Here is a 27,134-nt window from a genome sequence, read left to right as displayed (position 1 = left end):
TTCAGTGGCATTAAGTACGTTTACACGTATGCAGCTGTTAGCACCATCCGTCTCCAGAACTTTTTCATCATCTCATTTTTGAAACAAGGATGATATTCTCAAGGGATTGTTGTGATGATTAAGTGAAATATGAGATGAAAGTGCTAGCACAAAGAGGGCACTCCGTAACTTTACTCCAAGGTTTGAAGTCTTCCCAAGGTGAGCTATCTAAGCCTGCTGCTTGGGCTAGCCGAGAGTTCTTTTATAAATTCCCAAGGTGGAGACAGGAGAGCAGTACGTTTCTGCACTTTCTGGCGTCAAGGTTGAAGTCTGGTTGCGTGTTGCTTTGTGAGGGTGGTTATTAGTTTCACCTGGACTTCCGCAGCCTGCTGTGTGTTTTTCCCTACCCCCAAATTACAGCTTTGAGTCTTCAATGTGTTTCTGTTCAACAGCTACTCTGTGTCTGTGGGCTCTGAAATAAAGGCTACATTTTCAGTTTCCTGTGGCTAATTTGTTTTTTGTTTGTTTGTTTGTTTCTTGCTCTGCGAGTTCTTTAGTTCCGTGGGCCTGCTTGGTAAGTAGTCTCTAGCTGTCATTAGCCTTCATTCACATGCGGTTGGATTCTTGGTAAGCTTTAACTGACTGGGAATTGACTTCAGTTAACTGTTGGCAAACTGTGCCCAAAGCCTTTTTCTTTGTTTTTCCCTCTCTTTTTCCTTTTTCTGTCTTTTGTGTGTGTGTGTGTGTGTGTGTGTGTGTGTGTGTGTGTGTGTGTTTTGCTTAATCTGAGGGAGCAGTTACTGACATGGTCTCAAAATGGTGACTGTCGCCAGGCACAGCAGCTTACACCTGTAATCCCAGCACTTTGGGAAATGCCGAGGGCGGGGTGGGTCATTTGAGGTCAGGAGCTCAAGACCAGCCTGGCCAACCTGGCGAAACCCTGTCTCTACAAAAATACAAAAAATTCGCCGGGTCTGGTGGCAGGCACTTGTCATCCCAGCCACTCAGGAGGCTGAGGCAGGAGAATCACTTGAACCCAGGAGGCGGAGGTTGCAGTGAGTCGAGACCGTACCACTGCACTCCAGCCTGGGCAACAGAGCTAGGCTCTGTCTCAAAAAAAAAAAAAAGTGACTGTCTTTTAGAAGAAAAAGAAGAATCTAGTCCATTGCTAAGGGAAATGCTGCTCTTGCAGTAGGAAAGGCATGGAACAGGAACCAAAAAGGCTGTTCAGATTGGCCAGATGTATTGCTGCTAGTTGATGCTATTTATGGGAAAGGAGATTGCAAGGCAGAGGGCTCCAGAAAAAGTTAACCTCTGGTTACAGAGAAATGCAAGTGAATGAAATAATTTTTAGTTCTCAGGGAAACTTCCTGTTTTCTTTGGAAGATGTTAATTGTTCACACCTTTCAAACTGGGTGGGGTGAATTTGGAGTGGCTGGGGGTACTTTTGAGTCCTACCAGCCCTTCATTAGACAGCTGTTTGGGGGAGATATTTCTGAGTGCCCAACCCACCCTACCCCCAAGAATAAAACAGATGGGGAGGGAAAGACCTTGATTCTTGGTTCTCTTGAGCTTTATAACATTCCAGGTCACCTGTATCTTTGCCAGTGATGGCGTGTTAGATTACAGCACAAAAGGCTTCTAGATTGCCATCACCTTGTTCCTTGATATGCTGCCTTTGCGGTCTCGTGACTTGCAAACCAAGTAGCAAAAGCAAAATGACGTTGAATGGGCTGGTTAACATCTCTTAGGACTCCTTTCGTGGCTCTGAACATGCAGAAGATGATTACTAAATATTTAATTGACTTTTCAGACTGAACCTTGCATGGGCGTTAATGAGGCAATCAATTAAAAATTAAAAGAAGATTTAAAGGAATTTTCTAAGAAGCAGGTACTTTGCTCCTTCCTTACAGAAAAGAACTGCAGACCAAACAAATATCCTCTATCAGGCTATCAGGAATATAGAAGGTGATGAAGTCATAGAATCACAAAAAGTTGGAACAGTATCCAGGGGTTTTATCAGAGACCCATGAAATTCTAGTCCTTGATTCTCTGTGTATTGGAATATTTTTTCCGAGATCAGTATCTGTAGCTTTGATAAGTTTCTCAGAGGGATTTGTGACACCCTCCCCAAGATTAAAAATTGTTGATCTGTCTGCTTACCCACATACCTGGTGCCAGAATCCCCTCTGCATAATTCTTACCTTAGCCCACTTGCTGCTCATCGTCTGTGGAACTCATCCCAGTATTTTCAGAGGCAACCCATTTCCTTCACTTCTTAAAATATAAATGAATATTTGTCTTTAATTTTTTAATTTTTTTTAGAGACAGGGTCTCACCCTGTCACCCAGGTTGGAGTGCAGTGGTGGAATCGTACCTCACTCTAACTGCAGCCGTCAGACTCCTGGGCTCAGGTGATCCTCCCACATAATTATAGATAGTAGCTACTATGCCCAGCCTAAATGTATTTATTTCATTTTATTTATATATTTATTTTTATTTTGAGACAAGGTCTCACTCTGTTGCCCAAGCTGGAGTGCAGTGGCATGATTTCTGCTCACTGCAACCTCCACCTCCCAGGCTCAAGTGATCGTCCCATCTCAGCCTCCAGAGTAGCTGTGACTACAGGCAAGCACCACCATTCCTCATTAATTTTTTTATTCTTTGTAGAGACGAGGTTTTGCTCAGGCTGGTCTCAAACTCTTGGGCTCAAGCGATGCACCTGCCTTGGCCTCACAAAGTGCTGGGATTATAGTCATGAGCTACTGTGCCCGTAAATGTATTTATTTTTAATAAGGGTGATCCATGTACATGGAAAAAAGTATTAAAAAGCTATAAAAGTATCAAAACATTATGTTGTGTGCCTACCATAAATATATTCAATTTTTATTTGTCAATCTTTAAAAAGCTATAAAATGGATCAGTTGCAGTGGCTTACACCTGTAATCCCAGCATTTTGGGAGACTGTGTTGCTCATAAAGGAATACCTGAGGCTGAGTAATTTATAAAGAAAAGAGGTTTATTTGGCCAGGTTTGATGGCTCATGCTTGTAATCTCAGCACTTTGGGAAGCTGAGGCAGGTGGATCGCTTGAGCCCAGGAGTTCAAGACCATCCTGGGCAACATGATGAAACCCAGTCTCTATTAAAAATACAAAAATTAGGGCTGGGCACGGTGGCTCACGCCTGTAATCCCAGCACTTTGGGAGGCCAAGGAGGGCAGATTCTAGTGGGTGTGTGGTGGTATCTCACTGTGGTTTTGGTTTGCATTTTCCTATTGACAAATGATATTAAATATCTTTTATGCTTATTAGTCTTTCATATATCTTCTTTGGTGAATTTCTGTACAAATCTCTTGTTCATTTTTAAATTGGATTGTCATTTTCTTATAAAGTTTTAAGTGTTCTTTGCATATTCTGGATATAAGTTCCCTATCAGGTATGTGATTTGCAAAGAATTTTCCACTAGTCTTTGGCCCATCTTTTCATTTTCTTAGTGGTATCTTTGGAAGTGTAGAAGTTTTTAAATTTTTATGAAATTTAATTATAATTTTTTAATGGATTCTGGTTTTGGTGTTGTATCTAAGACATTTTTGCCTAACCCAAGATCACAGTGATTTCTTATTTTTTCCGTCTAGAGGTTTTCGAGTTTTAGCTTTTTTGTTTAGTTCTGTGATCCATTTTGACTTAATTTTTGTGTGTATGTTCTGAGGTTCCATGTGCATATGGCTACCCAGTGGTCCAAGCACTATGTTTTGAAAAGACTTATGTTTCTCTATTGAATTTGCCTTGTCAGCTTTGTTGAAAATCAGTTTACTATAAATGTAAAGATTTATTTCTAGACTTTTAATTATTTTCCACTGATCTTTATACATATTCTTACCACACTGTCTTGATATTGTAGCTTTATAATATGTTTAGAAATTATGTAGTATAAGTCCTCCAATTATGTTTTTAAGGTTGTTTTAGATGTTCTGGGTCCTTTGTATGTCCATATAAATGCTAGAATCAGCTTGTCAGTTTCTACAGAAGAACCTGCTGGAATTTTGATAAGGATTGCATTGAATCTGTAGATCAATTTGGGGAGAACTGACATCCTGACAATATTGAGTCTTCGAGTCCATGAACATGGAATCTCTCCTCAATTACCTTTGTTCATTTCTCAGCCATTTCAGAATTTTCAATATACAAGTCCTTTTAAAAATATATATTCCTAAATATTTTATTCTTTTTGATACTAAGTGGAGCTTCTTTTTTTTTTTTTAGTTTTAGTTTTGGATTGTTGTTGCTAGTATGTGGAAATACAATTAATTTTTCTATATTGATTTTATAGTCTGACCTTGGTCAACTTGTTTATTAGTTCTAGTAGTTGTTTTGTGTATTCCTTAGGATTTTCTAGATACACAATCGTGTGATCCGCAACTAAAAGCACTTTTTGCTTATTTCTTTTAATTTTTTCCCCTATGTTTCTTCAGGGATACCCTTAATTATTAATGTATTTGCTTTAGTGCAGTGGCTTATAGTATAGTGTTGAATGGAAATGGCAAGAGTAGGCATCCTTGCCTTGTTCCTGATCTTAGGGGAAATAATTCAGTTTTTCTCTACTGAGTGTGATGTTGGCTGTGGATTTTTCATAGCTGCCCTTTATCTGATTGAGGAAGTTCCCTTCTAGTCCTAAATTGTTGAGAGTTTTAATGATGAATATGTTGGATTTTGTCAACAGCTTTTTCTACATCTATTATGATGATCATTGGTTTTTGTCCTTTATTCTGTTTATCTGGTGTATTATATTAATTGATTTTCAAATATTAAGCCAACCTGGGATAAACACCACTTGGTCATGATGTATAAACCTAGATTCAATTTTCTAATATTTTGTTAAGAATTTTTTCATCTGTTCATCATCATCATGAACACACAGGATAGTTGTCTGTAGTTTCCTTTTCTTGTGATGTCTTTGCCTGGCTTTGGTACATGGTTTTTAAAAATTTATTTAGACAAGTGAAAAAAGGCTATACATAAACTACAGAAACCCGCCATGCCTCTTTTTTTTTTTTCTACGTAATAGCTTATGTTGGCAGTCCTTCAGTAACAGTTCTACCTTCCATTTAAGTATATATCACTAAATTACCCTCCCTAAAGACTGTACCAGTTTACCTACATCTAGGCTAATCATACTTTTTAAAGCTTTATAACTCTGTTAAGCAAAAAATGAGATGTCATTATTTTGACCTACAGTTTTTAAATTATGAATGATGCTGAGCGTCTTTTTGTGTTTGGCCATTTGAGCTTTTTTTTTTTTAACTGCCCATTCGTATTTCTTTTGGATTATTTGTCCTTTATCAGTTTCTAAGTGTCCTTGTATATTGAAGAAAGTTGTTCTTGGTCAAGTATGTTAAATGTTTTTACCTAAACTCTTTTTCTTTCTCTTTAATGTATTTTTTTCATTGTTTTCCTTTATACATTTATATATACTTTTTCTTTATACCTTCTGGATTTTGCTTTATTCTTAGGAAACTTTCCACGAAGATTATTTAAAAGCACATCCATATTTTCTTCTAATACTTCTATTTTAATTATATTTGTAAGTCTTTATGTTCTTTCCACCAGTATCAAACACTTTGGATAGCTCTCTAGCTCACGTGTTCTCTGTCTCATATATATATATATATATTTTTTTTTTTTTTTTTTTAAGAGATAGGGTCTCCCTCTGTCATCTGTGCTAGAGTGCAGTGGCACAATCATAGCTCGCTGCAACCTCAAACTCCTGAATTCAAGCGATCCTCCTGCCTCAGCCTCCCAAGTAGCTAGGTCTGCAAGCCCACTTCACCATACCCAACTAATTTTTAAATAATTTTGTAGAGGCAAGGTCTCACTATTTTGTCCAGGCTGTTCTCAAACTCCTGTCTGTCCTCAAGTGATTCTCCTGCCAAAGTGCTGGGATTGCAGGTGTGAGCCAGCATGCCTGGCCTGGGTAGCTCAACATTTTAATGTTTAGTAAAACTAGTCTGCCTTCATTATTCCTCTTTTCGAAATCATCCCAAAGTAAAGGACAAATAACAAATTGACTACAATGGTTTGTTAAAGGCATTGAATTGGGGGAGAGACAAGTGAGACGAACAATCAGAGGAAAAGAATTGGAGAGGGATGGTCAAAGGAGAAAAATAAGCATTTCGTCTGTGGCAGTACAGTTCTTCTTGAACACCTCTAATCATGACCTCAAACTGTCCCTAAGCGTGGCTCCCAGCCTGGTGACAGACCTCCGTTCACTTGGCTGTGCCAGTTTGGGTGGAGCTGGACTTACTTCACTTTGCAGATAACTTGCTGTGTGACCATGGGTTTGTCACTTTCCCTCTCTGACCTCCTGAATTATATGACCTCTAAAGTTCTTTTAAAAACTTTTTTTTTTTTTTTGAGATGAAGTCTCACTCCGTCGCCCAGACTGGAGTGCAATGGCGCAATCTTGGCTCGTTGCAACCTCTGCCTCCCAGGTTCAAGCAATTCTCCTGCCTCAGCCTCCCAAGTAGCTGGGATTACAGGCGTGTGCCACCACGCCTGGCTAATTTTTGTATTTTTAGTAGAGACAGGGTTTCACCACCTTGGTCAGGCTGGTCTTAAACTCCTGACCTCAGGTGATCCACCCTCCTCGGCCTCTCAAAGTGCTTGGATTACAGGTGTGAGCCACTGCACCCAGCCCTAAAAACTGTCTTTTTAACCCCATCAAACCCAACTTGGAATGGAACTTTGCCTTGTTTTGTTTTACTTTTACGTTATTTTGGTTGATAAAATGTCAAATATTCTCAAGGGAATTATGAACTTCTTGAGCTTCAAGGGAGGTCATGAGACCTCTGATTGACCCTGTTCATCAGGGCAGAGACCTCCTCTGCCACCTCCTCCCATGGTCACTCAGCTCACGGTGACGGTTGCATAGCTTTCCTGTTAGAGGAGCCCTTAGAGTGGGCCCGCTGCATCTCCCTTGCAGTGTCCTCCTTGGTTCTGCTTTCTTGTGTAACCCAAAACAAGGCCACCCTGCCTTATCAAGCACCTACTATGTGCCAAGTGCTCTATGAACTTTGTTTAATCTTTACCACCATCACCCTACCATGAGGTTAGCAGTATTTTCCTAGTTTACAGATAAGAACCCAAGACTCAAAAGAGTTACACAAATTTACCCAAAGTCACACAGCTAGGAAGTGGTAGGTTTGGGATTTGAATTCATGTCTGTATGGCCCTCAAAGCCTGTGCTTTTTCCAGTACACCAGTGGTTTTCCAAGTGTGATTTCAAGAGCAGCAGCATCTTCTGGGAACTTGCTAGGAGTGCACATTCTCAGGCCCTGCCCCAGACCCAGGTGTTTTAGTAAGCCTTCCTGGTAATTTCCATGCATGCTCAAGTTTCACCACTGCGTGTCATGTATTCCGCTTCTGTACCTGGCTGCTGCTTCTCTTCACATTTGACCAAGAATTTATAAGTGATTTCTCTTTTTTCTTTTCTTTTTTTTTGACATAGTCTTGCTTTGCTACCCAGGCTGGAGTGCAGTGGTGTGATCATGGCTCACTGACTCAGGTGATCCCTCCCACCTCAGCCTCCCCAGTAGCTGGGGCTACAGGCACGTGCCACCATGCCCAGCTAACTTTTTGTATTTTGGGTAGAGATGGGGTTTCAGCATGTTGCCAAGGCTGGTCTCAAACTCCTGGGCTCAAGCAATCCACCCACCTCTGCCTCCCAAAGTGCTGGGATTATAGGCATGAACCACCGCACCGGGCTAGATTATTTCATTTATCCTTATTAGATGTCAAATCTAGGACTGGATATTACTATGTCTCCAGAGCAGAAATGTGCTGCACACAGCCCTCTTTCCCCTAAACACACACACACACACACACACACACACACACACACACACACACACACACAGAGTAGCCAGAGTAACCTTTAAAACTGCAGATATGATTTATTCCTTTTCTATGTAAAATTCCTGAGTCTCCTCACTGTACTGAGAACAAAGCCCAACACTTGCTGCTCATAGGATGGTCCGTGAACCAAAAGTGTCGTCATTACCTAGGACCTTGTTAGAAATGCAGTCTCAGGCCCTACCCAGACCTTCTGAATCACAGTCTGCATTTTAACAATGTCACCAAGTGATTTAAATGCACATTAAACTTTAAGAAGCCCCAGCCTATATATTACCTGCCAAAAACTCATAGTTGCCACCAGGCCTTTGCATCTGTGTTTTGCTCTTTCTGGAACCCTTCTCTCTTTCCTGTCGCCTCCCTTCAGGTTTCAGGGTAGACTTGAGTTCTTAGATTTGCACTCCTTCCCTGCCCCAAGACTGGGTATATTGCTGCTCCCATGTATTCCCCATCATACTGCTCTTAGCCTCTTAACCTGCTGAGAGCATCTGGGACCTAGTGTTGTGATGGGCTGATGGCTCATCTGTGTCTCCCCACCTGCCTGAAAGCTCCTTGTGGGCATGTATTCTGTGAGGCTGGCACAGTGTCTGACACACAGTAGGTGCTCAATAAGTAGTTGGTGAACGAATTTTTTTTTTTTTTTTTTTTTTTTTTTTTTGAGACGAAGTCTTACTCTTGTCTTCCAGGCTGGAGTGCAATGGCGCGATCTTGGCTCACTGCAACCTCCGCCTCCCGGGTTCAAGCAATTCTCCTGCCTCAGCCTCCCAAGTGGCTGGGATTACAGGCGCCTGCCACCATGCTTGACTAATTTTTGTATTTTTAGTAGAGACGGGATTCACCATGTTAGCCAGGCTGGTCTCGAACTCCTCGGCCTGCCAAAGTGCTTGGATTACAGGCGTGAGCCACTGCACCCGGCCTGTTGAACTAATTTCTGTACTGGTTTGAACATGGGCTTTGGGCTCAACCAGGCTAAATCCTGTTTAATCTTAATATTGTTCAATGCTAATCCTGAGAGCCTGTCTGACTCTCAGTTTCCTCATCTGTGAAATGGGAATAATAGGAGTCCCTACCTCATAGGATTGTTTTCATTGAGTTATTCCGTGGACAGAACCTAGAACTGTGCTTAGCACATAATTAGCATTCAATAAATGTTAGCTGCCATTGTTATGAACATCATCGTTACAGTCTCCTCATTTGTAATGCAATTCACCTGCCTGAAAAGAGCACCCTTGTTCCTCCACATTCTGGCTGGATGACCTTGGGCAAGCTACTTAACCTCTGGGTCTCTGGGTCTCAGATTAACACCATCTGTGAAATGGTGACCAAAATCTCCAGGTACCTGTAGTTGTGAGGATACCACAAATCAATGTTTGTCAGTGCCTAGCAGGGCGCAGGGACTTGGTAAGTGGAAAGAAGGAACCAGGTCTGTCACCGTGCCTTGTACTTAGGAGGTGCTCAGTGACTCTGGCTTCTTGTTGTTTTTTTGGTGTTGTTTTCCTATTCAGGCATTCTTGTTGTGTCTTTTTGTTTTTGTTTTTTATGTGTGTACTTGCTCCATTGGTTTGAGACTGGAACAAAAGTGTATTGAAGTCTTTCAGTATTTGCTTTTCATTCCTCTGCAACCTGAGCTTCACAGAGAGCCCTTGAGTTCCCTAGGGTGGTGTCTCTCAACTAAATCTGGAGGATTCTGTTTCAAAAGAAGGTAGAACTGCACTAACTGCTTAGACTTAATTGGCTTGATAACCAGAGGAGATTGTGATCCCTTGCACTGGTTTCAAATCACATATCAGATGAGACAAAAAGGTCTGGTGTCCAGCTTCTTAGGAGGAGACGTTCAGAACACAGGTTATTGATGAGCCAGAAATAATGATAATCATACTTACATATAAGGGTTGTGGCTTACTGCTTATTAATGCTTTCAAATTCATGTTCTTTTTTGAGTTCCACTTCTACCACATGAATCCATCCTAGTAAATGAGGACACAGCCCAGTAAAGTTGAAGTTGATTGCCCAGTGCCGCACAGCTGAGGGGAGGGTATAACTCCCTGGCCTTATTTTGGGGCCCCAGGCTCAGTGCTTTCCCTAGCATATGATAGCCACCCCATTATTGGTTGTCAAGATGCAGTTTTAAATCCAGTCAAAGAGAAATACAGACCACTACATCCCTTCTGAGAGGTTTGTATCATCTGGGATAGACACTTCTACCTAAGCAGTGGTTTTTGACCCTGACTGCACTTTAGGGTGACCTAGAGCAGTGCTGCTTAAACTTTAACTCAGGGAACTTGCTGAAATGCAGGTTCTGATTCACTAGTTCTAGGGTAGGGCCCGTGATTCTGCATTTCTTTTCTTTTTTAAAATAAAATTTAGGAGGTACCAAGTGCAGCTTTGTTACATGGGTAGATTGGGTAGTGGGGAAGTCTGGGCTTTTAGTGTAACCATCCCCCGGATAATGTACATTGTATCCAGTAAGTAATTTCTCATCCCTCACCACCCCTACCCTTCAGAGCCTCCAATGTCTATTATTCCACACTGTATGTCCATGTATACACATTATTAAGCTCCCACTTATAAGCAAGGACATGCAGTATTTGACGTTGTTTCTGAGTTGTTTCACGTAAGATAATAGTCTCCAGTTTCATCCATGTTGCTGCAAAAGACATGATTTTATTCTTTTTTATGGCTGAAGAGTATTCCATTTTGTGTGTGTGAGTGTGTGTGTGTGTGTGTGTGTGTGTATACATGTATACAGTGTCTCAAGTCCTAGGTCTCCCTGAAGGCTTAGAAAGAAAAGGTGGGAGGTGCTGCTGGAAAGGCACTGGGGCCGGTGGGTGGAAGTTCCTCCATACCAAGCTAGGATTACTCTAACCTCAGTGTTCAGAACAGTGATGTTTTCTTTTGCCTCATTTATTATTTAAGTGGCATAAATACTATATAATCGTCTAAGAAAATTAGAAAATATAGATACACAAAAAAGGAAAAAAGCTCATCACTAAGACATTTTGCCTCCTATTTTTCCAACGATAACTTAAAAAAAAAAAAAAGGAATCCTGCCACACAGTGTTCTAGCTCCTGCTTTTACTATGTAAATCTAAAGCTTGAACATTCCTACTCAAGAAATGTATCGGCCAGGTGCAGTGACTCACACTTACATCTCAGCACTTTGGGAGGCTGAGGCGGGAGGATTGTTTGAGCCTAGAAGTTTGGGACCAGCCTGGGTAATATAGGGAGACACCATATTTACAAAAAATCAAAAAATTTGCAGGGCATGTTGGCGTGTGCCTGTGGTCCCAGCTACTTGGGAAGTTGAGGTGGGAGGATCACTTGAGCCCAAGAGGTCAAGGCTGCAATGAACCATGATTGCACCACTGCACTCCACCCTGAACAACAAAGTGAGACCCTGTCTCAAAAAAAGAAAAACATGTCATCACTTTCAATGACTATTTAAATGGACATATAATAATTTAACCCATTCCATTAACATTTGACATTTTACTATTGTAAGTAGTGAATTTTTTTTTTTTTTTGAAATAGCGTCTCCCTTTGTCACCCAGGATGGAGTATAGCTCACTGCAACTTCCGCCTCCCAGGTTCAAGCAATTCTCCTGCCTCTGCCTCCCAAGTAGCTGGGATTACAGGCATGTGCCACCACACCTGGCTAATTTTTGTTCTTTTAGTAGAGATGGGGTTTCACCATGTAGTCCAGGCTGGTCTCGAACTCCTGACCTCAGGTGATTTGCCCCCAATTTGGCCTCCCAAAGTGCTAGGATTACAGGCATGAGCTACCGTGCCTGGCCAGTAGTGAACTCTTTTAAATAATGTTATTGGTGAACACCCTTTCATGTATACATTTTGGCATACCTGACATATTTTTCTTAACATGCCTAGAAGCAGAATTACAGAGTCAAAGAGTATGTACTTTTGGGGCACTTTTGGATACAGAGTGCCAGATAAACCCACAGTAGTGTTCCAGTTTATAATCCCTAGAGCCATGTGAAAATACCAAGACGGTGACATTTTAATATCTAAAATAGACAGTGTCATCAGATACAGCCATTAGTTCTAAGTTGAACTTCTGTATTGCTTTTGGTTGCCGACTTCAGTATTATATTCAAAGATTCTAGCATATTACAAAAATATCCTTTGCTGTTTTTCATCTCTTGATCCTTCTAAGATAAATTGGTGTGTGATTTGTTCATAGTATCTTTGTGTGAGGATTGTTTTTCAAAAATTCAAGCTTGAGATTTTTTTTTTTTTTTTTTAACAACTTTTGGGTGGCTGTTTTTGCCAACAGTACAGGATTTACCTTCTTTATATTTTGGTTAACTGGAATTCAGGAACACAGGGGAATTAGAGGAAAAAAGAGGGCAGGATTTATTTCTCTCACATGATGCACTTGCATTCTAACCAATGACACATGAGGGTTGGCAAAAGCTTCCAATGAGGAAGGGCCAGAATCTTCAGATGCCTAGTCAGGTGGAGGAGGTCCTCTGACGCAGAGGAAATCAGATGCTGTACCCAGCCTGCAGTTGGTAGGCTTTCCATCACTACTCAGAGAGAAAGAAGAAAAATCTACTTGTTTTTGTATTCAAGCCAACCCATACTATGAAACCCTCCCCTTTGTACCAGCATAGAATGTCTCTGGAGAGATTTTCAAGGAACTGGTGATAGCAGTTGTCCATGGGGACCTGGAGTGGGAGGATTTATTTTTCATGGCATACCCATTTGTACTGTTTGAATTATTAACTGTAATTTGTTTTTTCAAAAAATGTTCACGCTAGTTGCTTTTAAAAAGCCTTACTCACTTATGGTTATGCAAGATGTTAGCATTAGGGGAAACTGGGTGAAGAATGTATGGGAACCCTCTGTAGTGTCTCTGTAGCTCTTCTGCAAATCTAAATTTACTTAAAAATAAAAGGTTCTTTTTAAAAAAAACAGAGGGAAAAAAATACTGTCTTCCTATCCTTCCTATCCAAATTGCCCCGTGAGGCAATTTACCTACTAGTCTTGTCATTTCTTTTAAAGATTTTCCTGCTCTCCTAATTCATCTGGCCTCCTGAGTTGCCAAATACAATACACCTGTCTTAGCCATGGCCCTGTGTTTATTGGAGTCAGGCTTTCCTAATGAACATCAGCTGGCAGATACTTGTAAACGTTCACAACAAATCGGAGGGAAAACTCCATGAAAATACTGCTTAAAAGACTTTGACCAAGCTATGTGTCTGCAAAAAGTGTACTGAATTCAGAACCTTTTACAAATTCAGAAACTTGTAAAGCCATTTTTTTCCCTCAACTTGTAGTCCAGGTAAAAGTACAGGTCAGTCTACATTTTTGGCAAGCCCCCTCAGTGATCCTGATTTCCTATAAAACTGAGTTTCACAGAGTCATCTGAGTGTGTGTGTGTGTGTGTGTGTGTGGCTTGGTTGGACGGGGTGTAACTTGATGGATGGGAGGGCTGTGGAGACAGGTGATCAGGAGGCTATGGCCAATGTCCAGATGGGAGGAAATAAGCACCTGAAATGCAGCAGCAGTGAAAGGTTAGGGAGAGCAGTCAGATACAGAAACTGACTTGAGTTGGTGATTTAGGCATGTGGAAGACAAAAGTTCGTTGTTCAGACTGTGCAGAAAGAAGAGAATCCGGCAGCTTTTCTAGTTCCTTGCAGGGGTGAAGCACTATTATTAAGGGAAAGAGATGCAATGGACCTTTCTTGCCTTTGATTCCCAGGTGCCTATGCTGCATGCAGATATTTCCTGAGTCCCCATGCTGTGCCAGGCACTGTTCATGGTGCTGCTTTCACAGAGATCACATTCAAGGGTAGGGGGACATGCAATACGCAAATAAACGTATACATATGGTACATGTCAATTAGATAAGTGCATGAGGAGAAATAGATAAGGGACTAGAGAAATGGGTAATGGGAGCCCTGGGGTGGTTTTTTAGATAGAATGGTCAGTGCAGGCTTCTCTGAGGAAGTGATATTTGAGAGACCTGAATGAAATAAGAAGATGTGCCATTGGGTGTGGTAGCTCACACTTGTAATCCTGGCACTTTGGGAGGCCGAGGTGGGCAGATCACCTGAGGTCAGGAGTTGAAGACCAGCCCGGACAACGTGGTGAAACCCCGTCTGATCTAAAAATAGAAAAATTAGCCGGGTGAGGTGGTGGGCACCTGTAGTTCCAGCTACTCGGTAGGCTGAGGCAGGAGAATCACTTGAACTTAGGAGGCGGAGGTTGCAGTGACCTGAGATCGTGCCATCGCACTCCAACCTGGGTAACTCCATCTCAAAAAAAAAAAGAAAGAAAAGAGATGTGCCATGCAGGTGCCTGTGGGAAGGGCATTCCAGCAGAAGGCACAGTAAAGATGAAGGCCCTGAGGGGTGCAGAAGGGTTTGTTGTCAGGACAACAAGGAGGCCTGTGTAGCTGAGCTGAGCGAGGAGGAGAGTGGGAGGTGACGGAGGCCAGCACGGTTTTGGTGAAACTTGTAGGAACATCTCTTGGTAACATAGGAGCTTTTGACAGTGTGAACCAGTTGCTATACAGAGAAATGGGAATTAATTAAACGTCCTGGAGCTTTATTTCCTGCTAGCTATCCTGGGAGTTACACACTATAAATGGTTAAAAGAACATTGATCCAGAAGTGGGGAGACATGGCTCATGTGTGGCAGTCTTCCCTTTTGCCCAGATGTTAATTACTTTGTGGCTCACTCCTGGAAGTGCAGAATTGTTGTCCTGTGGCACTCTTGGGAGCATTTGGGAGAGAACATTTACGAGGTCTTCAGGCTTCATGGGTCAGAGGGTGGCTACACTGGGTCAGTTAAAGCAACATGAAGGTGGTATGACTTGATCTGCCTCAGAGGATCTTCTTCACTTCTTCTCCCCAATCCAACCCTGGCCTCTCTTCTGAGCAGGATTGGTTGCCGTGGTCTTTACTGCTTTTCTCCCTGATGTGTGAAACAAGCGCCTTCTATGTGCCTGGGGTTGCGCCTATCAACTTCCACCAGAACGATCCTGTAGAAATCAAGGTAAGTGTGTTCCTGGATTTTTGGAGCCTCTGTGCTAGGCAGCGTGTCTGGAGCACCATGGTGAGCTGTTCATGTCCATCCCGTGGTTGCAGAGAAGAAAGAATAGTGCCAGTTACCCCGGAACTCTGCCTCTCCCTCTCCCTGTTCCTCTGGTTCTCCGTCCCCTCTCCGTTTCTGGTTCTTTCTGTGTCTCTGTCCCTGTGTATGCTTGTGTATATGTGCATCTCGGTCTCTTTCTCACTCTCACTTTTGCTCTCAAGTATTCTGTCTCCGTCATGTATGTGTCCATCTCTTTTTGTGCCTTTGTCTTACTCCACCTGCCTCTTCTTCAGCATCTCTGCCTCCCTTTGTCACCTGCTTCATCTTCTTCTCTGTTACCAGCTTTGTCTGCATAACTCCTAGCGTCTGCTCATATTGTTCATATATTATGAGCATCTCTTTTCCTTGGCAGTCAGACTTGTAGCTTGCAGGAACAGTCATTAAAATAACTTTTATTGAGGGTTATTTACATGCCAGGCATTATGCATGGCTTAGCTCAGGATGCCCGCCGAGAACCCACTGGGGGCCAATTCCATATGTTACACAGATTTCCTATTCATTTTACAGATGGGGAAACCAAGGCCTGGGAAGGAAAATTAACATGTTCAAGGTCACATAGTGAGGAAGACATAGGGTTAGTACAAACCCCATCTCTATTTAGAGGAGACGTAGTCTTTCTCTGTTGCCTAGGCTGGAGTGCAGTGGCATGAGCATAGCTCACTGCAGCTTTGACCTGCCAGGCTAAAGCAATCCTTCTGCCTCAGCCTCCCAAGTAGCTGGGACTACAGGTGTGCACTACCTTGCCTGGCTAATTTTTTTTTTTTTTTTTTCTAAGTAGAGATGAGGTCTCACTATGTTGCACAGGCCAGTCTTGAACTCCTGGGCTCAAACAGTTCTCATGCTTCAGCCTCCCAAAGTGCCTGGGATTATCAGGCATGAGCCACCACACCCAGCCCAAGACCCCATCTCTTAACCACTGCGGTACCTTCTTCCCACTACCTCTGTCAAAAGCTCCCTCTAGAGCAGAGCAGTGGCCTGGAGGTACCGGGGCTACTCTGGCTTCCAGTCCCACATAGCTAAGTATGTGAGGGTGGATGCCTTGGGTGGGAAGAGAGGGAGTGGGAGGCAACATAAAGGTGGGATGCATCTCTCTGTAACGTGCATTCTTTTCTCATTGTCCTGAGTGAGAATGCTAAGAAACACAAAATTGTTAAAACAGACTTTTTGGCCATTTTTCCTCAAGCAATTTATGAAATGTTTAATAGAGGTCCTTAATCCCTGCAGTTTCACATCCGGAAAGCTCTGGAACTCAGTTTTTCCAAGCTCATTGAAGGCAAGAACTGACCAGAACTGAACACGAAGCTGTTTATTGACTTTTTTTATCCCACTTAATATGAATATCTTTGCATTTCTCTGCACAAATAGTTATTGAATATGAGGTACTGTCCAGACCCAGCTTGGCTATGGTTTGTATACCACATTGCCTTCTAAAATCTGGAAATTTTCTTTTTCTTTTTTTTTGTGAGATGGAATCTTGCTCTGTCACCCAGGCTGGAGTGCAGTGGCATGATCTTGGCTCACTGCAACCTCTGCCTCCCAGGTTCAAGAAATTCTCCTGCCTTAGCCTCCTGAGTAGCTGGGATTATAGGTGTGCACCACCATGCCCAGCTGATTTTTGCATTGTTAGTGGAGAGGGGGTTTCACCACGTTGGCCAGGCTGGTCCCAAACTGGTGACCTCAGGTGATCTGCCCGCCTTGCCCTCCCAAAATGCTGGGATTACAGGGAATCCAGAAAATTTCTAATCCCAAAAAAGAGTTGAAAAAAGATTGTAGACCTGTATTCCAAAAATCTTTTATACTTTTAGGTGGTGTATGAGGAATGGTCAATAGTTCCTAAATAGTAAAGGTAGCTTTACTTACATTTGGATTAAAATTTTATTTTTTGTAACATTTCGATGGGTTCTATTTTGTCTGTGGTTTCCAGAGCTATATTCTGTGTGCTTGTAGCATTTCCTAAACATTCTTCTTCATTGTCTTAAACCTTATTTTTTTATGGCTTTACCATATTTAATTGAAAGAATATATCATAGTTTATTGATCAATTCAGGAGCTTTGAGTTGAAGTTATTTTTCATTTTCCCTCTTTTTTCTCATTCAGCAAACATTTAATGAGTACCTACTTTGTGCCTAGCTCTAAAGCACTGGAGTTACAGAGGTGGCCAAGGCACACGTGGTCCTTGTCCTTATAGAGCTTAAACCTTAGATGCTAATGGGAGAAACTGAGTTTTTAAAAAACGGAAACTAATTAACATTTTATCAGACATGCTATGAAGTAAACAGTTGAAGACTGACAGTCCAGTGGATACTGGGGAGTTCCTTTAGATACCCTGGTGAGGGAAGGACACAGGCAAGGGGAGAGCTGCGACCTGAATATGAGGAGAAGCCAGGCGAGCACACAATAGGACAGAAAGGAGCAGTGGGTCAAAGCCTGAGGCAGGAGAGAGCTTGACTGACTCGAGGAGCTGAAGGAAGAAGATCACTATGGTTATGAATAAGGAGTGAACTTCGTTGCTCCTAAAATGCTTTTTTTCCTTATTTGGAGTTATTTCCTTAGGAAAAGATGCCCAAAAGTGAAATTGCTATGTCAAGGGATAGTAGCATGTTCAAGACTCTCACAATGTATTGAATTTGGTTGTGATTTTCAACTAAATCTGTAATGTAGTCTAAAATGAATGAAATGTGAAATAATTCAGAATTGTGGGCAGTACATTATATAGTGTACTGCTGTCATTTCTGCTAACTCGTTTGCCTATTAGATAATATTATCAAGTGTACTAAAGATGTGTGGGTACCAGGGAGGATTATTGGTCATCTTGGTTTCTGCTGGATTCCCATCAGGCTGTGAAGCTCACCAGCTCTCGAACCCAGCTACCTTATGAATACTATTCACTGCCCTTCTGCCAGCCCAGCAAGATAACCTACAAGGCAGAGAATCTGGGTAAGTTCTTCTCCCACACTGCTATCAACTTGTCCCCACGGGGAACCCAGCATGATTTTTATAATGATAACAACAGTTAACTTTGCCATATTCCAGACACTGGTCTACATTGTTTGCATACCTGTTAGCTTATTTAAACCTCATAACAGCCCTGGGGAGACAGTTGCTGTGTTTATTCCCATTTTGCAGGTTAAGTGACTTGTCTTTGTTTATACTGTGGACAAAGGCATCCTCTGTTTTCTTCACAAAACAGCCAGCGTGATCTTTGTTTTGGATCCACAGTCAAGTCTTCAGACTTGGAGCACTTGGCTTCTACTTACACTGCCTCTTCTTGATTTCTAGATAGGTCCTCTTGCGGCTTCATCACCTCCTCTGCTTTAAATGGAAAGAGAGAGTGAGTGCCTCTGCCCTGAATGCAAGCAGAGATGCCACCACAGTTCTTGCTGAGCTCTGCAAGACTCATGTCAAATAATGTGTGAGGCACCCAGTGCAGTGTCTGACACAAATATTCCATAACTAATAGCCATTTTATTCTAATTTAAATAATTCTCCATTTGGCAGAATTTCAGGTGTAGAGGTGTCTATTCGTACACAGTTATCAGTGCTTCCTCTGTGACTGTGTTAGGTCCTGGAGATAAAAGCATGGAAAGGTGTCTCCCTGACCTCAAGGAACTTAAGAGACTTTCTTTTCTTACACCTTAGGAAGGAGAAAGGAGTGAACTGGTTCTTGAGCAGGCCCCTGAAAGGGCTGCCTTCTCTGTCAGGGCTACCCATGGCTCAGATGTTTCTGGAACCCCTAGCTGACAAATTTATCTACTGCCAGGTATTGGGGGTCCTGGACCAGTTGGAGGCAGGCCTTGGAGCCAGTTTAACCAAAATTGAGTAGCACCATCTCCCTCTAATACCACCTGTGCTGAAGTCTTGCCTTGTAGCGTTGAACAGAGATTGGCCTCAGAGCCTGGGCTGGCTTCCACCGACTGTCTGCAGTGGTGCAGCTTGTGGCCCTGCCACTTACCATCTGTGGTCCAGTCCCTGCCTGCCATTGCCCTCCTTTCCTCACCACACCATGCTATCCTCCAGCCACCTTGCCTCTCCCCGGGAAGCCTGACCCACTTGGTGCTCCAGGGTCCTGATATCAGGCCCCTCACAAATGTACCTCCCTTCTCCTGGGAGCTGCTGTGGACCCTTTGGCAGCCCAAGGCTCTATAGTTAGGCACTCTTAGTGTGATCCTGGGTGACCTTAACCTCTCTGAACCCCTGCCAAATCTTCTTGAAGCTGGGGAAAGTTCCTGCCTCATAGATATGGAGATTTCTGTATACGAATGTTATCTTGCCATATTGCATCTCATTCTGTCTTTGTAGTGCCTGCCTTCAGGGCCTAAGGGCTCTTTGACTGGAGGGATTGTGTCTCACATTCCCCTCTCTTCTCAGCTTCTAGCCCAGTGCCTGACACATAGTAGACATTCGATAATTGTTAGTGTCCTACCTGAGTGGAGCAAAACCGTCCTTGATTGCATGACTGTTGGATTGTAAGCCATTTACATCATCATCCTCATCATCATCATTAATACCTAGAGGGCTCATCCTGTGAGCTGGGCACTGTTCTAAGCATTCCTGTGCCTTAACTTATTTAATTCTCACAACAACTCTAACTTACTAATTCTCACAATAGGGTGTAGATTCTCTTACTCTCTTTATTATAAATAAGGGAAGTGAGGCACAAGGAGGTGAAGTCACTCACCTAGTAAGTGACGGAACTCCAGGAACTCTGGTTCCAGAATCCATGCCCATAAGCACCACACTGTACAGCAGCTTCTGTGACTCTGATAGTAACTTTGTAAGCTGAATATTTCATAGTAGAGGGAACAGCGGCCTCAAGGGTTTGAAAGACTTAGGGTCACATGGCCAATAGGTGGAGAAATTGAGATTTTTAACTCAGGTTTTTTTTTACCCTAAAGCCAGAGTTCTTTCTGTTGTCGCAGGCTGCCTTCTCCAGAAAGGCCCATAGGGCTCTCTGAGGGCTGTGCTAATGGTTATCACATTGATGGAGATCCATGGCATGGTGTATGTATTGGAGCAGCTTTGGCAGGTGTTCTAGATAGAACCTTGGACTCTCTGGGAGGCTCCACATTCATGGCTTACTGCTCATTGTTAAAAGGAGTACTTCCATGTATAAAATGAGCCATTTCGCTCATGCCTGTAATCCCAGCACTTTGGGAGGCCAGAGTAGGTGGATCACCTGAGGTCAAGAGTTCAAGACCAGCCTGGCCAACATACTAAAGTAGAAAATTTAAATTTGTAAATCTCTACTAAAAATACAAAAATTAGCCAGGCGTGGTGGTGCACGCCTGTAATCCCAGCTACTTGGGAGGCTAAGGCAGGAGGATCACTTGAACCCAGGAGGCAGAGGTTGCAGTGAGCCGAGATTGCACCATTGCACTCCAGCCTGAGCAACAGAGCAAGACTCTATCTCAAAAACAAAACAAAACAAGAAATAGAAATGAGCCATTTCCTGACCATTATGTCCCCTTTCTTGGCTTAAGCTTAATTTTTAAATATCAAGAAGCGATTCCACTGTACTTGGTCTGCAGCCCTATTCCTCTCTGTAGCTCTTTCTGTCCTCAAGCAAGATCCTCGTTGACAGGAGATGAAATAGGCAGTAGGAAATGGTATAGAGGAAAGAGGCCAGGGGTTTAGCATTACCTCCACCCCCTCGTATCACCACGAGCAGGTCTCTGATCCTCAGCTGGTCATCTATAAAATGCCATTTCAGCAGTGGGCTCTGCAGATGTCTTACTGTGTCCTCGCTCCTCACTGGCCAATCCATCCCTGGGTTTTGCAGGCTCACCTGCATTGCCAGCCTTCCAAAACAGGGTGGAGGGGTGAGGCCTTCATCCAGGCCCTTCCTCACCCTCTCCCTCTCCTGCGTGCCTCCTCCACACTCGAAGCATCGCTTGCCAGGGCTGCTACTTTGCACAGCAGAGTGCTGGCGTCTACAGCGGTGTAGCTCACGGCCCTGCCATTTACCATCTGTGGGCCGATAACCCCCAACTTCCATCTGTGCCCTGACCTCTCCTCTGCGCCTCAGATCTTGATATCTAAGTGCCCACTTGATATATCCAAACTGAAAATGCCTTCGATGTAAATTTGCTGTTCTTCCTATTTTGCCACCTAGAACCTGGTTATAGAAACCTCAGTCTTCCTAATATGCACCACCCCTCACTCATGCCTTGTTTACAGTCAGCACCACTTCCCCTGGATTTCACCTCCTCAGAGCTCCTGAATCTGTGTACTCTTCTCTACCCTCACCAGCACCTGTTCCAGCCACCAGTGTCGCTCATGCATGACTGACTGCCATCGCTGCCTCCCGCCCCCCACCACCACCACTGCTCGCCGCCAGTTCCTTGCATCCTCTGTTTTCTTCACAAAACAGCCAGAGTGATCTTTCTGGAACCAGACTCAAATGACATTTTTCTCTACCCCTGTTAGAAACCTTCATTGGATTTTGTTGCTTTCTAGGTCAAACTGGTCAAGATCAAACTGTGTGTGTCCCACAGGCCCACTGCACACTGGCCCATCTCTGCAGCTCATCTGAGCTTTCTGCACTGTAGCCACACAGGCCTTTCATGTTCAGTGCCTCCCCTGCCCCAAAGGGGCCTTTGCACATGCTGTCCTGTCTGGAACATTCTCCCATTTCTTTGCCTCGTTAATATCTCTCTTCCTTTCAAGTACCACTTCCTCAGGGAAGCTGTCCTAGACCCACTCCCCTGTGTCTGCAGCAAGTTGTATATTCTCATTTTGCTGATTATTCAGCAAAGTCTATCTTCCCGCTAGGCCATGTACTCTATGAGTACGTCTATTCAACTTTGTATCTTTAGGGCCTGGCATGTAGCCAGTACCCAGTACCTGTTCACGGATGAATGAATGAATGACTAGATGACTAGGGAGAGTGCCCTATCGAGCAGATCCGCACTGGAGGAAAAGTGCGAGACCAAGTACATGTGAAGGTGTTAATTAGTCTTCATCTTGTCCATCAATTGTTGAACAGCTCAGAATGAAAGCACCATGGGGTTTGCTTGATAGTCCCTAACTGCTCAGTGCCTATTAGGGTGACATCTGGCAGCAGGTTACTCTGAGGCAAAAGGCACACAAGGGGTGCCACTTCATTGAGTCAAAAGATGTTCTGGCTAAAAATCTCAGGTGCTGGATTTCACCCCACTCCCCTCCCTGCTGGAACCAGGATCTGAAGACACAGAGATAAATAGGAAACAGTCTAACAGTAACGAGCTCATAGTCAGGTAGGGGAGCCAGAAACACGACTGTATCAGCACATTGTGCAAAGTAAATCCTTGACATAGGAACGGGTGCTGATGATAAAAGAGCATTTGATACCTGCCTACTCTGTGCCTGCTACTTTATTGGATTGACTTCCTTTATTTCTCACTGTAACCCTGTGAGGTGGATACTGTTATTATCCCGTTTTATGGATGAGGACATTGAGGCTCAGTGAAATGGAGTGACTTACCAAGACTGCTAAGGCAGGCAGCTGGGAGTCAGAGTCATCTCTCCACTGCATAATGCTGCCCTCACACAGGGCAGTCAGGGGAGGGAGTGACAGGCTTGTCCTGAAGGGGTTAGGAAGGGCTTCCCAGAGAGAGTGAAATGGAAACTGGGCTTCCTGGGGAGGCCAGGATCATGGGGCAGGGAATTCTAGGAGAAGGAAGCGACTGAGGCCCAGAGGCATAGAAGGATGTGATGCTTGGCCGGGCACGGTGGCTCACACCTGTAATCCAGCACTTTGGGAGGCCAAGATGGGTGGATCATGAGGTCAGGAGATTGAGACCATCCTGGCTAACACAGTGAAACTGTGTCTCTACTAAAAATACAAAAAATTAGCTGGGCATGGTGGCACGCACCTGTAGTCCCAACTACTCGAGAGGCTGAGGGAGGAGAATGGCCTGAACCCGGGAGGCAGAGTTCACAGTGAGCCAAGATTGCGCCACTGCACTCCAGCAGCCTGGATGACAGAGCAAGATTCCGTCTCAAAAAAAAAAAAAAAAAAGAAGGACGTGATGCTTGATGGGTGCTGAGTGCTAACGGGTCTGGTAGCACTGGAGCCGAAAGGAGGAGGGTGGCAGGTCGAGGTTAGCTGGGACAGTTGGGCGTGAAGTGATGGGAAGGGCATTGGCTGCCAGGCTGAGGCACTGCTGAAGTCCTTGAAAGCCCATGTTTGCCCTGCAGTCCTGTGTCTCTGTGACTCTGCTGACCTCAGCAACCTCAGGGCTGAAGCTCTGAGCTCGATCTGTCTCTCTTACGGCAGGAGAGGTGCTGAGAGGGGACCGGATTGTCAACACCCCTTTCCAGGTTCTCATGAACAGTGAGAAGAAGTGTGAAGTTCTGTGCAGCCAGTCCAACAAGCCAGTGACCCTGACAGTGGAGCAGAGCCGACTCGTGGCCGAGCGGATCACAGAAGACTACTACGTCCACCTGTAAGTCGCCCTCTGCTCCCTGCTGCCTCAGGCTCACACAGGGGAGGACACTGACGGGAGAGGCGGTCGAGAGGGACTGAGCGGGGCCTTCACTTTCCAGCATTGCTGACAACCTGCCTGTGGCCACCCGGCTGGAGCTGTACTCCAACCGAGACAGCGATGACAAGAAGAAGGAAAAAGATGTGCAGTTTGAACACGGCTACCGGCTTGGCTTCACAGATGTCAACAAGGTAGAGTATCTTTGGCGTGCTCACAGGGCCGGGAGCCACACCTCACGAGTCCCGAGCACTTGGGGCCACAGAAAAGGTGGGGCTCGGCCACAGCAAGTTTCTCCAGGTGCCCTGGGCATGATGGTCTGTCAGAGGTCCGAGTGCTCCGGGCAAGGCCCTGGGAGGTGCTACAGGGAGGTGAAGGCACAATTCTTAGGAAGTTAGCTTCCATTTTCGTAAGATTAAAACAACATCAAAAAATGTGGAACTGGCCGGGCGCGGTGGCTCAAGCCTGTAATCCCAGCACTTTGGGAGGCCGAGGCGGGCGGATCACGAGGTCAGGAGATCGAGACCATCCTGGCTAACACGGTGAAACCCTGTCTCTACTAAAAATACAAAAAATTAGCCGGGCGTGTTGGCGGGCGCCTGTAGTCCCAGCTCCTCGGGAGGCTGAGGCAGGAGAATGGCCTGAACCCGGGAGGCGGAGCTTGCAGTGAGCCGAGATCGCGCCACTGCACTCCAGCCTGGGTGACACAGCAAGACTCCGTCTCAAAAAAAAAAAAAAAAAAAAAAAAATGTGGAACTTCATCAGTATGTAGGAGAGAGGGCTAAGTAGTGGTCAAGAGCGTGCAGGCTCCCTGGGTTTGAATCCTGCCTCTCCCACTTACTAGTTGTCTGAGTGACCCTGAGCCTGTGGTTCCTTAGCTGTAAAATGTATGCAGCAGCAGTGGCAAGATAAATTAGCACATCCGTGTGAGCCCTTCCCAGCACAGCCCCGGAGAATCAGCTAATAATGTGATGCTTATAGCTGTGATTCTCTTATCTTTCTTTCTAAACTGAAAGATACTGGTTAGGGAATAAATTACAAAAACATTTGTTTTGAGGTACAGCCCCTGTCCCCAAAGGGCGTCTGTCCTAACTGGGAAGAGAACCGACAGTCGGAGGCTCTTGGTCTCCAGTCCCAGCTGCCTTTCACTGGCCGTTAATGGCAGGGGAGGTCAGAGGGAGCTCCTTTTACACTCAGGTTGTCACAAAGGAGGTGGGCCATGAGAAGTTGGTGGGCTTTTGCTGAGTGGAGTTGGAGGTGGCATTCTAGTTGGAGTGAATGCAGGGTAGAGACTGGTTCATGGGGCAGTGGGCACAGGGGAGGCTAGGTGAACTCATGTGACTTAGATGATTACACCCAGTTGTATCGGGATCAGATGATAGAAGGCCTTGAATGCCAGACTTTGAGAATTGGGCTTTTGTCTGATAAGCCGCAGGGAGCCCTTGAAGAGCTTCTGAGTAGGGGAATGATGAGAACAGTGTTTTAGGAAGGTTGGTACAGCCAGGCATGCTGGGTGAGGCAAGGGCCCTAATAACCTGGAGAGTATCCCTAAGTGATGTTCTGTTGTGCTTTCTCTGTTGCTGTGTTTCAGATCTACCTGCACAACCACCTCTCATTCATCCTTTACTATCATCGGGAGGACATGGAAGAGGACCAGGAGCACACGTACCGTGTCGTCCGCTTCGAGGTGATTCCCCAGAGCATCAGGCTGGAGGGTGAGTGGGGAGGTATGGCCGGAGGGGCAGGGCTGGATGGGCCTGGGCTTCTCCACCCAGGGTCTTCGAACTCTTCTCCCTCCTGAGCTGGCCGATGGGCTCGGGTGTGGCGTGTGGGCCCAGCCAAGGTAGGATCATGATATTCTCATTAAAGAAGACGGGGTAGGGGGGTAGCTGACAGCTGCGGTGTCACGGGCTAGACACCTTACTAGTTTACCCCTTTCCAGCAGCCCCAGGAGGTACGTGATGATTACAGAGGAGGAACTAGAGGCTCAAAAGGGGCTAGTGACTTGGCCAAGACCAAACAGCAAGTTGGGGCTTTGTTGGGCTCCTCACAAGAACCAGCCAGCTAACCCTGGGTTGAGAACAAGGGGCCAGGGTACAGACAAAGCCTGTAGGCAGCAGGTTTCTTCGTTCCTCTCCCTCTGTGTGAGTGATTGGCATAAACTAAAATTTGCCCAGGGTCAACAGGTGTGTGGGAGTTTGAGAGTCCAGTACAGTCCCGATGGGCCTCATAGGAGCTGGTCTGGCTTCGCCTCACCTCTTGGCCCTTGATCATCACAGTGTGCTTTTCAATTAAGCAGCATGCCCAGGCTTTTGACCATGTTGTTGGTATTTGGACTTTTTTTTTTTTTTCCACTGTGGAACTTAGTGTTCAAAATTAGACACGGAAGTCCCAAACATAGATCCTGCCCTTCAAGAGCTCTATAGCACATCTCCTCTGGGAGCTTCCCGAGCACGAATCTACATTTGCATATGTGACAGTGTTGAGGCCACCTCCTCCCCGACTGGCTCTTCAAGCTTAGAGTCTCCCTGTCTCCTTTTCTCACCATTTTATCTTTTTTTTTCCCCAAGACAGTCTTGCTCTGTCACCCAGGCTGGAGTGCAGTGGCACAATCTCAGCTCACTGCGACCTCCGTCTTCTAGGTTCAAGCAATTCTCCTGCCTCAGCCTCCCAAGTCGCTAGGATTACAGGCGCCCACCACCGCACCTGGCTAATTTTTGTATTTTTAGTAGAGACGGGGTTTCACCATGTTGGCCAGGCTGGTCTCAAACTCCGGACCTCGTGATCCGCCCACCTTGGCCTCCCAAAGTGCTTGGATTACAGGCGTGAGCCACCACGCCCAGCTCACCATTTTATCTTAAGCACCCAGCACAGTACCTGGCCCATAGTTGGTGCTTATTATATATTGTTGGTTGAATGAGTGGATGGATAACAGGATGAACAGATGAGCAAATGAATGGAGAAAACATCTGAATGATTGATTACGAAAGTGCCAGGGCTTTAGAGGTAGACTAAATGAATGAGTAGGCATGATGGAATGGATCAAGGTTTTATGTTGAATGGGACTGGCTGGATGGTAGGTGAATGTCTGAATTGAGTGAAGGAACACTGACCCAGGGAGGAACTCTGACTCAGGCCCCTCCCTTCCCCCATGCACAGGGGGCCCCTAAGGACCCCTAAGGGTCTTCGGAAAGTCAGGGCTCTGGGAAATAATTTTCAGAAAACATTGTTGGCCAGGCATGGTGGCTCACACCTGTGATCCCAGCGCTTTAGGAGGCCAAGACAGAAGCAATTTGCATCAGCAGGAGTTCAAGACCAGCCTGGGAAACATAAAACTACCTTGTCCCTACAAAAAATTTCTTAAAATTAGCCAGGTGTGGTGACACACACCTGTAGTCCCAGCTACTCCGGAAGCTGAAGCAGAAGGATGACTTGAGCCTGGGAGGTTGAGGCTGCAGTGAGCTATGATTGTGCCATTGCCTGCATGACAGAGCAAGACTCTATCTCTAAAAAAATAAGGTTTAAAAATAAAAAATTAAAAAAAAAAAACCATTGTTGCCCATTGTGCTCCCAATCTCCACTCAGACCCTAGAGGCTGGGTCCCTGCAACAGGCAGCCTCGAGGGCAGCCCCTGGAATAGCCCCTGGGCAGTGGCACTGGCCACCA

At 44.7% G+C, this 27,134-nt stretch overlaps 1 protein-coding gene across 4 annotated transcripts in view; it reads left to right on the top strand.

The window, feature by feature from the left end:
- The window catches only part of TM9SF4 (transmembrane 9 superfamily member 4), a 55,973-nt gene that overhangs the window by 6,651 nt on the left and 22,188 nt on the right, over nt 1-27,134 (top strand). For 3 of the 4 annotated variants that reach the window (XM_055266789.2, XM_063633736.1, XM_063633735.1), the window contains exons 2-6: nt 14,794-14,907; nt 17,844-17,943; nt 23,264-23,432; nt 23,533-23,662; nt 25,060-25,183. In XM_055266789.2, the coding sequence (XP_055122764.1) occupies nt 14,794-14,907; nt 17,844-17,943; nt 23,264-23,432; nt 23,533-23,662; nt 25,060-25,183 (637 nt within the window). Of the gene's footprint in view, nt 1-14,793; nt 14,908-17,843; nt 17,944-23,263; nt 23,433-23,532; nt 23,663-25,059; nt 25,184-27,134 lie in introns of those variants that run through there. The other variant, XM_055266791.2, reaches the window with a different exon arrangement.

The sequence above is a fragment of the Symphalangus syndactylus genome, chromosome 24 (assembly GCF_028878055.3).
Source record: "Symphalangus syndactylus isolate Jambi chromosome 24, NHGRI_mSymSyn1-v2.1_pri, whole genome shotgun sequence".
NCBI lineage: Eukaryota > Metazoa > Chordata > Mammalia > Primates > Hylobatidae > Symphalangus > Symphalangus syndactylus.
Note: the sequence above shows the minus strand (reverse complement) of the source record. Positions and strands in the feature narration are given on the sequence as shown.